General features: G+C 36.0%; 1 protein-coding gene across 10 annotated transcripts in view; it reads right to left on the reverse strand.

Moving 5' to 3' along the window:
• The window catches only part of LOC131545740 (probable voltage-dependent R-type calcium channel subunit alpha-1E), an 84,945-nt gene extending 79,136 nt beyond the window's left edge, over window positions 1-5,809 (reverse strand). For 8 of the 10 annotated variants that reach the window (XM_058784839.1, XM_058784837.1, XM_058784835.1 and 5 more), the window contains exons 1-2: window positions 4,702-5,184; window positions 4,218-4,484 (exon numbers count right to left, since the gene is read on the reverse strand). In XM_058784839.1, coding sequence (XP_058640822.1) covers window positions 4,218-4,483 — 266 coding nt within the window. In that variant the 5' untranslated portion in view covers window position 4,484; window positions 4,702-5,184. Of the gene's footprint in view, window positions 1-4,217; window positions 4,485-4,701; window positions 5,185-5,802 lie in introns of those variants that run through there. The other 2 variants (XM_058784830.1, XM_058784836.1) reach the window with 2 other exon arrangements.
• Between the last annotated feature and the right edge of the window lie 7,190 nt (window positions 5,810-12,999).

Raw genomic sequence — 12,999 nt, forward strand, 5'->3', positions numbered from 1 at the left:
CAATCAGCATCTAGAAAAACACTCAAAAAGAACTTGACAGACTAGCATGGGAGCTAGTTTGCCCTTGGGAAGGTCACAATATATTTGTTTGACAGCGAAATGCACCTAGAAAAGTCTTATTCAACAGCTGTTCCCTACATTGTTCGGCTGCATTATAATTATGAGACATGGCAGGAGGTATTACTTTTCCTGGTCTGCCACAGCTGTCATACAGTGCAATATGATGCAACAAGAACCATCCATTTAGGATGCTTGCAACAGAAATGCATATAGTATGTGGGTTAGACATATTCACGCATTCCTGTTCATTACATTGTATTTCAAAATACATGTTGCATTACATGTATTTGAAAAAAAATTAATGCACAGTGCTCAGTCACACATTCAGAACAGAAGAAAAAATTAAAGCTTACACATATGCCAGAAGAGATTTTCCAAAACCTAGTGAGCTTCTAAGGCAGCATTCTAAACATCATGAAACTTCTTAAGTGAGTGATTTGGAACACCTACTGTATATACAGTAGGCAACATCTCTTCATGCCACACAAACAAACACTTGACTTACAATTGATCTCAATAGAGTTGGGCAATAACAATATTTCTAATCTTTCTAATCAACATTTCTCTCACCCTTGAATTTCACTAAATTTCTTACAATGCATTATGGGATTGCCTTGTATGTGAAGGATATATGCGATGGTAACCTTAGAAACCTTGATCAAAACGAGGTACCTTAAGAGGTAGCATAATTAAGACGCCTACCTTTTAGAACACTCTTTGTCTCAGTGTTGCGCTTACTATGCTTTAAAGTGTTCCCTCCGTAGGCAGTTTGCTGGGTTTTGGAACAAAACTCTTATGAATTCCTCACACAGGTGTGAACAGCTCTAAAGTCATAAAAAACTGCCAACATGTTACCATTGGCTATTAATGACTCCAAATCCAAAACATAATGAGTCTACAACATATATTTAATTACGCTCTTGATATTTTCTTGTAATACACTTGAGAATCACTCCCATAGGGATGTAGTTTGCTCCTTTCTCTGAGGAACAGACTCTTGCATTTATTTTGGGGCAATGCCAAGTCATTACAGCACCATTAGCAGAGCCTCCGTCTCTTCAGTCCCCTGAAGCTCTCTGTCTAAGAGCGAGAGATGTGTGACCATATGCTTAAAATCTGCCTAAAGTGATCGCCAACACTGACACTTGCATTATGTCGCAAGTGGGCCATTAGGAACACGAGAGAGACGAGACCAGCTAGATGCTATAATTTAATTTACCATGCAGGCACACACATTCTGAGTCACGTTGTCGCAAATGAAAGAGGGAACGCACAAAGACGTTTCAATCAGCGCAGACAAGCACATTTCCATGATATCACCAGCCTCAATCGCTCTCCTTCTTTCCTCATTAGATTGCTGAACAGCTTTTAACATTAAGCATGTTACTGTCTTACAACAGGCTTCAACAAACAACCAAACCTTTTGTCACATGATCGCAGCATGTGCCCGCTCTAATTTCATCCCTCCTTCATGGCATTCAAACAACAGGAATGACATTCAACACAAGGCAAGGATTGGAGTCAGCTGAAAGCAAGGGAACACATACACTGGCACATTATTGAAAGTCTCTCTTCTTTGGATAAGACACTTCTGTGTAAGGCTCAGATTGGTTCACACTTTACAGCCTTCGCCTGCACAGTGAGAAGTTTCTCTTTTTAGCATGTATACGCATTTGGCATTTATATGTTTGTTTTTAGACATGTGAGCAAATAGCTGCTTTTCTCATTTCAAATTTGACATCAAATGTCACTGAAAGAGAACTTTTTAAAACATAAATAAACAAATAACCATACAGCTATATTTTTGGATGTTAAAAGAGTAGGTCCACCATTTTTCAACCAGCTTTATATTGTAACTAAGTCCATAGTATATGTAAATGAACAATCTGTTCTCTTTCTCTACGTTACATGCATTCAGATTTCCCCATTTATTTGTCACCAAATGTCTCCCTGATGATGCAAAACACGTCAACCAGAGAACTTTTGACAGCTCCAGAGCTCTTTTTAAAACTAGAGATCAAACTTCCACATTTTTGTATTCCCACCCACAGGCAATTGGATCAACAGATGGGTGGCACCAAAAAGTACAAAGGTGTATTATGGGTATTTAAGGTTTTGGCATAAGGGAATGAATGCTACAGCCCCTTTTCTTCACTACAATATGGGAATAACTTTTACTGTACCTACTGATCACAATGCAAAAAGTGATACACGTCTTTAGTATTTTTTCTTGTTTTCCAGTGTAAATGCTTGAATATTCTTAAATTTTCAAATGCAAATTTTTTTAAATCCTTAAAATTAAAAAGATACATTTACTTAATCAAATTACATGATATAACGAGTCTTGTTTTCTGTGAAATTAATCAAAATGAAGTTATGATTAAACCAAGAAAAATTCCATACCCATTGACAGATATTTGCTCATGTTTTAAGCATAATTTTGATACATTTCTCATTTGCTTATTATCCTAATTTTTTCATCTACATACTGTGTTCCACCTGACAACGACTTTCAAACAACACTTAATTTTCCCTAAAATGACTTTAAAGCTCAAACACTATTGCTTTAAACCAGCAAACTCTGTAATAACTGGATTACAGCAAGGCTTTTACTGATCCTTTACAGTTAGTCACTGAGCTTTGCCTAATTTAAGTAAATGCTAAGCCACATGGTCATGTCTGGACAGTCTGCCGTGACATTAAAAAAGGGCAAATAAAAACCCAACAATTGTTCCAGTAGTGCGCACCTGTGACAACTATGGGCGACGGGCTTATCATCTCCTGTCACTGACTCATCTCATTTGCATCATAGAGAAGGCTTTTTTTAATCACACCGTGGCACTTTGAAGTCTGTAATCAATGACATGCGTCCAAACACCTCCTGTGGGGATTATGTTGTAGATCTCGCCTCCCTCTTCTGACAAAATCATCAACGATTGTTTATATGTCTCTTCATCATCAGAAACCATCTTGACAGACCATTAATTACAAAGAGAGCTTATAACAAAACATAAACCTCATCATCAATAGAGACGCTTACTCACAGATTGTAATTTGGAATGCTAAAACACACTATTCTTAACCCTGAATAACCCTGCTCCTGATGTATTGCTTTTTCTCTGAGTTTGAAACATAGTGGAATGCTCATGGCTATGGTCTCTGTCCATGGTGCTGAAAGCAAGTCAGTTCAATGAATTATGTAGTGTAAAACACCAAGAAGTATAGTTTGAAAATTTCAATGCATTTACATACAGAATACATACATTTTTACTTTTGTGTCATTACCAGGTCAATGAGTACAATCTCACAAACGACCTCTCAGCAGATCTTGCACATGCAAATCACTATATTAGTGGGTCACTGAGAAAGAGAATATTAAAAAATAAATCATTGGAAACATTAATTTAAAACATGCTTCAAATTCTTAGAAATGTAATATTTATATTGAAAGAAAAAACATTTATATAATTGCCTACAAAAAAAATCTATTTAAGGACTAAAAGTATAGTGGTGTTGAAGGCATGTGAGTATACAAATTTTTAATGACTGGCAGACAATGTATCGTTGAATTATTAACAATATTTTAAAACAAAAACAAATGCTTCATTTGTTTTTCTTTTTAGCATATTGTTATGCAATATTCATATATATATATATATATATATATATATATATTTAGAGTTTTTTATTTCATTTTTAACTTTAAGCCCCAAAACTTTAAATTGTATATAACATACATTGTTTGAATGAATTCCATTTTGAATATGCATTTCTTACTAACTTATACATGTAATTTTTTATAAATACAAAATATTAAAAAAGACGTGGTGTAGGCCTATGATTTTTTTTTTAACTAATAGTAATTTTTTAATTACAGGTTTGTTTGTCTTTTTTAAGTTTTAAAGTACTATGACCCTGAAACAAAAAGTTTCTTTACATGAACCATATAGGCAAGTGAACTCAAATTAACGTCGAGATTTTGAGGAGACTGTAACAAATTTAACCAATAAGTTTGATTATGATTAAACAATTTTGAGTTTCAGACCAGCAAAAATGAACACAGGAGCAGCATGTGCTTTTGAAAATACGTGTTGACAGCACATCTAGCGTGTGTTTTAGGGGGCAGGGCGTGTTTTACCGTTTAGACAAAAGGATATGGCCATTCTATGATCTTCTTAGCATACTTCCTAACGATGTTGTCCTCTCCAAAGATGAAGAGCGATCTGTTGACGGTGAAGCAGTTCTGTCGGACCGGGATGGGGTTGTACAGGGCCATGGTTCGGGCTCGTTGCGCTTTGGTCTGTTTGAAGGCTGGTGAAACTCCACCTGTGGATACCGCCGGTGCATCCCGGTTCCGACTGCGCTCCGAACCCCCATCCCCGGCTCCCAGCACACCGGGAACATCGTCTCCGAAGCGAGCCATTCTGTGTGGAGCAAAAACAGAGAAATCTAAGCCAGGTGCAAAAAAGTACGTTTACTTCCACACAGTGAACTGCAAATAAGCATCCAAACTGAAAGAGTTTCCCTGCTATGACAAACGACGAGTTATTAAACGACCGTTAAATCCTCCAAGCACGCGCAACACGTAGCTTACTCCAACAGTCATCCCTACAAACGCCAAAACACCAAGAGTAACATTACCTGAAAGCAAAATGGGGAATAAAACCGTTTATAATCCGAATATCCAGTCGTGCATCCCATGAAGATGTTCTTTTTAACAGGAGGAGAGCAAACTCTTTTCTGAAGAACAGTAGAAATCAGCTCCCATTTTCAGTACACCGTGGTAAAACTAAAAAGCCATCGTTTTTAAATCTCTCCGGGTCTGTTTTGACCTCCCTCGTCACTCTTCCATCTCACTTACTTAATTTAAACGTTTTTTGTATCTTTTTTAATATTTCCACGCGTCAACGACAGTGTTCAACAAGCTCCATCTGCACTGTGTGAGCTGTGAGGCGCGGATGCGGTTTGTTTAAGGTTGGCTCTCGCGCCTGGCCACCCCTCACCATGCACAGCGCGAATGTGTCTGAGCGCGTGCTGCCTCTCCAAATGACACTCAGTGCGCAAATTCATCTGAAAGCGAGACAAATAACCTCTATAGACATGCAAACACGATTCGATTAGGTTACTTTCTTATTCTTAAACAATAGGTTTCGATATAGCGTCAATATTAAAGTTCTGTCAATCAACGAGCGATTACAAAAGGGAGTGAAAACATTTAACAAAGTTTGAACTGTTCACTACATAAACCAGCTGCAGGAGTAAAATATCTTAAAAACGTCTTCTCGTTTAAGACTTTATTTCACGTGGTTCCTTCTCAGGAAGTAGATAAAAAGAAAGTTAGCTTGAAATCAAAATGAAATAAAAAATGTCTTAATAAAGGCCTATACGTGAACGATTCTTCGGTTTGAGCTATTGCAAAATATAAAGAAAGAAATAAAAACATCATTAAAAAAAAGCAATAACGCGTTTGTTTCCCGCTGACGTCACTACGCCCTTTTATTTTTCTAACGCTATCTCTTAATAAAATATGCATAAAAGTCCCGTCCTCAAATGTTTCAGTGTGAAGTTTATTGACACGTCAAATAAAGAAAAACTCAGAATGTTTGAGGATTATCGATTTCAAGCACTGTAACATCTTTTTCGCTTATAACAGACACCTGTACCAAGTGTAAGCGTCTCTATTCTAGGAGCAGCTTGTTCAGTTGACTTTGAGCTCAGAGATAATTGGTGTTTAAAACTTACTCTTCCGGCGCGTGTGCAAGCTCTACTGACAGGCTTGTGAGAGAGAATGTACTTGTTGGCCTGGTAACGACACAAATTGTCACAAAGAAACAAGACAAGACGTCAGGATCAGTGGAACAAAGCTGTCAGAGTTCAAAGATGTTTGTGCAGGTGTAATGCAGGGTGCATTTGTCTTTAAATCACCCTGAACTAAACCTTGTACTCTCCTGAAACATGGCATATCATTAGTTGAAAACAATATATATTACAAATTTCTGTCTTTTTTGTCATACTAGATTAGAAAATTAGCCTAGTGATTTTAACCTTTTTTTTTTTTTTTCACATATTGGGACAGTAAAATAATACCATGCAACAGATAAAACTGAATTTTACATTCGATGAAGAGGCAATAAAACAGCAATAAAAGGTTATTACCACTTCCTTTTCCAATTGGGCCATTAAAAAAGAAGATAAAGAAGAAGAACTAATTCTAATTTTAAGAACAGCACCTCTACCTAAATACAGAAAAAAAAAGAAAAAATACAGAGAACTGCACAGAGAATTAAAGAAACCAAATAATAAACTGTCCATAGCGAATAACCACACCTAACAAAATGTGAGGAGATACAGTGAGGCATTCCATGATGTCACTTAATCTGCTTAAAATTAATGAGCAGAACAGTGTAAGGGCCCGAAAGGACCTGCTAATAATAGTCGGCTGCAAAGTGAGAGATCTCACGCAGAGGAAAGGCGGGAAAAATGGATGCGGCTAATAAAAATGATGATGGAAACTGCAATAGTCCATTGACCCAGTAGATCATTCCAGACTGAGGTTATTATTGCAAAACAGCACAGAAGGATGAATGAAAAAGTCTCACTCAAAAGTGAATAGAACCAAATGATTTAGGAAGCACAGATGATGAAAATGTAAAATACAATAGACTATATTTGATGACTTTAATGATCTTCAATAGCCTTCAGGGTGTGCTTGTGTGGAGCATGGTGATTTTTGCCCCAATTACAGATACATCTGGGTAGTGTATACTTATATCAGCTGAGATGAGTAAGTGAAGTAGTACACTTAAACAGGTGCCCTACATTGAGGTCTACTATAAATATAACAGCAACACACACACACACACACTGAGCTGCCAGTGTCCATCCTCAATGGCCAATTACTCACAGAATGTGAAAGTACAGTTGTGCTCCATGGAGGCAATGGAAAAAAAGAGCATATGTGTGTGTGTTCAAGCCAAGGGTGACAGAATGAGAGAAAGTGTGTCAGAGAGAGAGAGAGAGAAAAAGACAATGGTAGAATGAAAGAAGCAGGGAGGAAGTACTGTAGCATATGCATTCATCAGATGTCAACACGTTTTCATTATATTCTGTTGAATAAGGCTTATGGAAAGCATGGGAGTGGTCAGAGCAGCAGTCAGCCTGACTGTGCTGACAGAGGAACTGTTGCTCTGTTCCAAAACCTAGTCAGTCATCAAGGTAGGCTACTTAATTACATTGCCTCTTAAGATACCTTATTTTGTCAGAATTCGGCAGAATCAAATGTATTGTTCACAGAGAGTGCAGTCCCAGAATACATCGCACAGAGCTCAGTAAAAAATAAATAAATAAATAAAAATCCTAGGCAGACATTATAAACATTTCATTTTATATTGAAAAAATAAATTTAAAAGGTTTAATATGATGCAATATTTCTTTGTGCTATGTGTTTTATGCTTACTAGAGAATCACGCCATTACAGCAACATGTTGAAGTCAAACTTTACTGAAATCGTTTCACATTTTCATTTAGTTTAACCTGATTTTTACTAAAATAAATAAAACTAAAACTGAAATAAAAATGAATAAAAACTATATAATACTTAAAAACAAAAAATAATAATAAAAATGACAATGAAAATGAAAGCTGAAAATATAAAATTCAAAATATTAATAAAAACTAGAATCTCAATGTTACTAAAATAATACTTATATAAACAAAATAACACACATACTATATAGCTCCATTTATTTTTATTGTTTTATTTATTGTATTAATTTTAACGATTTTATATCATTTTTGTAGTAAGCTCTGTAAGAGGAAAGCAAAGAAAATTGGAATTTTGCCCCTCCTTGTGTCTTTCAAAATCAGAGGATATTTTCATCATACTGTGTTTGAAACCGCTTGTTTGTTTACCTACCTGGTCTCATGGCATAAACGTACCTGGGTGCACTTGGTTGCTCATTCAGTATTCACTACATAGGGAAGCCTTATATATGAGTAAAATTAGTTTAGACGTAGCTGTAGACATTATAAACAAATAAACAGATATGAGTCAAATATGCCAAAAAAAAAAAAATGCTGGCTGTTTGTTGCTGTTTTCCAATGACAGGGTGATACAAGAAAAACAACCAATTCCCACTGCCTTTCGTAAGCCATTTCATAAACTGGATCATAAAAGAAATCATTTAAAATACGTAATGTCTAGACTGGTAATTGTCTCTCTGTGTTTGTCTTTCTCTCTCCCTCCTCCTACTTCTGTCCAACGGGTCTGTGTTTGATTACAGAAAACACAATTAATTTGACAGTTCTAGTAGTACCTCAATCCAAGGTAAATCAGCAGACCCTGACCTCTCTGTTTAAGTTGTGTATTTTATTCCCAACTAATTAAAAGCTAACCAAGAGGCATGAACCTGCGAGACATCTCCGCTCCCACATAATGTAGTGTCCTTGTCATCCTAATAGTGGTCTCCATGGTGACTGTACACCGTTGAATTTCTAATTTGTCCCTCCTGTTGTTGGATGCACAAGGTTCGCTCAACAAAAAGACATCTTTCACAGCCATGATCTTAGAAGTACGTTCCACTGTCACACTCAGAGACATGCTGTATGTGCTATATACAATCCAAATGTCCAACCTGCAGGATTTGCACGCTTTCAACTGAAATCTACCTACGCTGACAATATACCAAGATTGTGAATCATTTTTCCAGAGCAAACACAAGTTCTTACAGAGATAGTTTACTAGTTACTATCCCACAAGTAATCAACACAACTCCAGTCTGCATGCTTGTAATTATTATGTCAAAAAGTCCATGATTGAGCTGCCTCCAGTGAAAATGTCCATTCACTGTTGTCCTCTCACATCAAAATCCACTGACATAATTGTTTAGAACAGTTCTGGACTGTTTGTTTCCACTTGTAAACAGTGCTTGATCTGTGCATATTTATTTCCTGATTCAGACAAGATGACTTTTTTCACTGGAGAAAGCAATATTATGGATAGAGGAACTTAAGGAATGGTTTGAAGTTAAAAAACATCATAAAAACATTTTACTGATTAATTTGTTTCTTACAAACACACAGATTTTCACTCTACGAGATGTTAACTGATGGTCTGGAGTCGTGTGGATTACTTGTGTATTATTATGATGTTTTTATCAGCTGTTTGGACTCTCATTCTGACGGCACCCATGCATTCACTGCAGAAGATCTATAAGTGAAGTAACACTAAATTTCTCCAAATCTGTTCCAGTGAAGAAACAAAGTCATCTGTATTTTCTGTTTTTGGGGTAAACTATTCCTTTAAAGGATTAGTTCACTTCCAGAATAAATATTTCCTGAGAATTTATCCTCTAGAAGTCGAGCTAGTGCAAGATGAGCATTTGTGTTTTAAAGTATATCATTTTTTTTTTTTTTTTGAAAATGACAGATCGTTTCGCAAGAGAAGACCCTTATTCCTCAGCTGGGATCGTGTAGAGTCCTTTAAAGCTGCACTGAAACTGCAATGAATGAATGAATGAATTCCTCAAAAACCTTAATTTCTTTTTGACTGAAGAGAGAAAGACATTTTGGATGACACGGGGGTTGAGAAAATTATAAGGAAATTTTTATTCTGGAAGTGAAATAATCCTTTAAAAAGGGCAGAGTTGTTGGCAGCGATAGCCTTTTGGGCAGCAAACCGAAATACAGCACCTTTGCGCTACGGGCGTCCCGAGTTTGAATCCCGACTCGAGAACCTTTCCCAATCCCAGCCCCCATCTCTCTCCCACTTCGCTTCCTGTCAGGAACAAACAAAGCTGAAAATGCCAATAAATAGAGCAGAGTTTTCATTTCTTTTATGGTACAAACGAACCATAAACAAACGGATAGTTAATCCATTATATTTGTCGTCAAGGACAAATTGTGTCCTGTTTTTAATTGTTCAGCTCAAATGGGATTTGAAATGAGAGGCTGCAAAATATGAAACACACCTCAAGTGCCACTAAACCAGAAGCTTTCTTATAATTTTATTGCCACACTGCATGTGTTTTAATGACTTAATTATCTTTCGTCTTTTTTTATCAACAGTAATGTCACAAATTAGCTCTTTAAAGCCCCCTTGTTTCATTCGCATGTCATAAACTAAAATTTATATGGTATCTGTAACATTAAACATATTCCAAAATGTCATTTAAATTGGATAAATACAGTTTCAACAGGAAAAAACACACCCTGTCCTGGCCAATCTAGTGACGGTGATACACATTCTCACATCCCGTTTCTTGCACAATGAGCCTGGGCAGCGTTTGAAATAATCACCTTAGAAATGTCACCACAAAAGCACCGGCAACACAAAGCCCAGACGAGAGCACTTGATCACAACTCACATAGACTAAATAAAGCCCATCTATGGGATCAGTGCAGTATCTCAACCGAGCCCTAATTCAAGCGATTTGGCTTGTGTTTTCTGTGCTCTGTTACCTAGCAACAGCCTCGTCTTCTCCTCATCTCAACCGACTGGGCTGAAACCATAACTCAAGCTTATATAAATCACATATTCAGAAAATAATCTCAGTTTTATTTTAGTGTACGACAACTGATCGTCAGTTGGAGGACAGCAGAAAAATCTGCGAAAATATATAAATGCGTGTTTGTTTTTGTGGGATACCTGAGGTTGATGCCACACAATCTTGTTTTCACCTTCCTATGCAGTGATTCAGAAATTCATAATTACACAGGGCAACAGGAAGACTACGAACAACAACATGAAACAGGATATTAATTATTGTACGTGATCACTCTACATCATTCTTAAACATATAATTATTTGAAAGGCTGATTGCACTGTGAATTTACAAATATATCAGGTATATGATAAGAATGGCAAATCCAAGCAAATGTAAATGTATACTTAGCATGACCAGGATATCACATCACACTAAGTTTGTAGAATTATTTAAGAGAAAAATATGAATGCTTAATATCATTCCTTTTTCATGTGACATAGTACAAGCTCACTCTAACTAGCATCCCTGATTATTTTACAACAATCTATACACTCTCAGAAATAAAGGTACAATAGCTGTCACTGGGGTGGAACCTTTTCAAAACGTACATGTCTGTACCTAAAGAGTCCATTTTGGTACCTTAAAGGTACATATTAGTACTTAAAGTGTACATATTAGAACCTAATAGGTACAAAAGTGTACCTTTTGAAAAGGTACCGCTTTTGTACCTTTATTTCTGAAAGTGTAGATAATTTCCTTTTCAACTGGTCACAAAAATATCAGAGAGCTAAAATGCATTTTATCTGTTGTGGAGGTGAAAGCATATTTGGTTATGGCTCAAAAAACTGTGAGACACCTGTTACTCTTTGTAGTGCGTGTGAAGTGTTGATGTCCTTTAGTGTTTTAGTATACAGACACCTGGCTCCATCTAGTGGTAGCAGCTTTAAGCAACAGCGTAAAAGGAAATCTGAGTGACCATAGAAGCGAGAATAACAGTGTTATTTTAGTATTATTGTTTAGATAATATTATAGTATTTATTAATATCAATACATTAGCTTTTTTATTTGAATTTTAGGTCATTTTTTAGTGAATGTGTTTTTTGCTTTTGTCTTTATATATATATATATATATATATATATATATATATATTTTTTTTTTTTTTTTTAAATTAGCATTACTTTATTTCAGTTTTAGTTTTAGTAATTGTAGTACTTTAACATAAACTTTATTTCAGTTATTTGTTTTCAACATTTATAATTTTTGTTTGCATGTTTAAGTGTAAGTTTTCCATCTAATATTTATATTTCATGTTATTTCATCTTCATTTTCAAATTTTTAAATAATTTTTGTTAGTTAACAATAACAACATGGGAGGACAGTTGTTTAGAGCAATAGTCCACCAAAAATGGAAATTCTGTCATCATTTACCCATATGGCTCATTTGGGATATTTCTGTGATTTTGTTTATTTATTTATTGGTGCTTTTACATTTTTGACAGCATCCATTGTAATTGACTGTATTGAGAAAAAGAGCAATTTGAAAATTCAACAAAACATTTTATTCCATGAAAAATAAATAAATAATAATAATCAAAATGACTGAATATTGAAGAGTCATGTACCGTAAATATCAAAAATGAAAAATTATCGTTCAGTACCATAGTATATATCAAAGTATCATTCTATTACCATCTGGCATCCTCACTGTACCATGGTATATCCACAGTCCACAGAATGTTTTTGTAAGAATAATGTTTCTAAGATTTAAAATAATGTCTTATTTCCAAAACAGAGCCTCCTGAATCCTGGATTCCAGTCTAAAACCAGTAGCATCTTCCTCTAGCCTGTCTAAAAAGTAGACTTAGTAAACTAAGTAGATAAATATTTGGATGACGCAATATTAGTAAATTTGAAAGAAACTTAGCCTGAGAGAGGCGTGAATGAATGAGGATTATTTCAAACAACTGCCGGCTGCATACAAACATCACTATTATGAAACCTTATGGTAAAAAATTAAACAGCTAGTAAAAATCTGCAATTCTAACAAGCTCTAACAAGTGCGCCAGACCTCCTAATCAAAGCCATTGCACAGTTCTCCTATTTCCGAGATTAAATAATCCATCTCTGTAAAATACATTTTGCTGCTCTGAATATTAAAATGAAGTAAAATGAATGTTATTATTCATTCTGGCATTTGGAGAGGAGATCAGAGCAGCACTGTAAATTACACTTCCTGTACAGTGGCCATTCAAAAGCTTCCCTCAGGAGACGGTCCTGGCAGCATTTGCCGGAGGTTTATAACCCACATGGCAGGGAGGATGGATGGCATGCCTGGCTCTCACCCCGCTGGCACAAACAAGGGTGTCAGGGGCACAGATTCAGGGTAGGGACAGATGGGGCTGAGGATGAGGAGGAGGAAGATAGTGCTGTGTATGTGAGATGTTAGGATTCATC

The sequence above is a fragment of the Onychostoma macrolepis genome, chromosome 08 (assembly GCF_012432095.1).
Source record: "Onychostoma macrolepis isolate SWU-2019 chromosome 08, ASM1243209v1, whole genome shotgun sequence".
Taxonomy (NCBI): domain Eukaryota; kingdom Metazoa; phylum Chordata; class Actinopteri; order Cypriniformes; family Cyprinidae; genus Onychostoma; species Onychostoma macrolepis.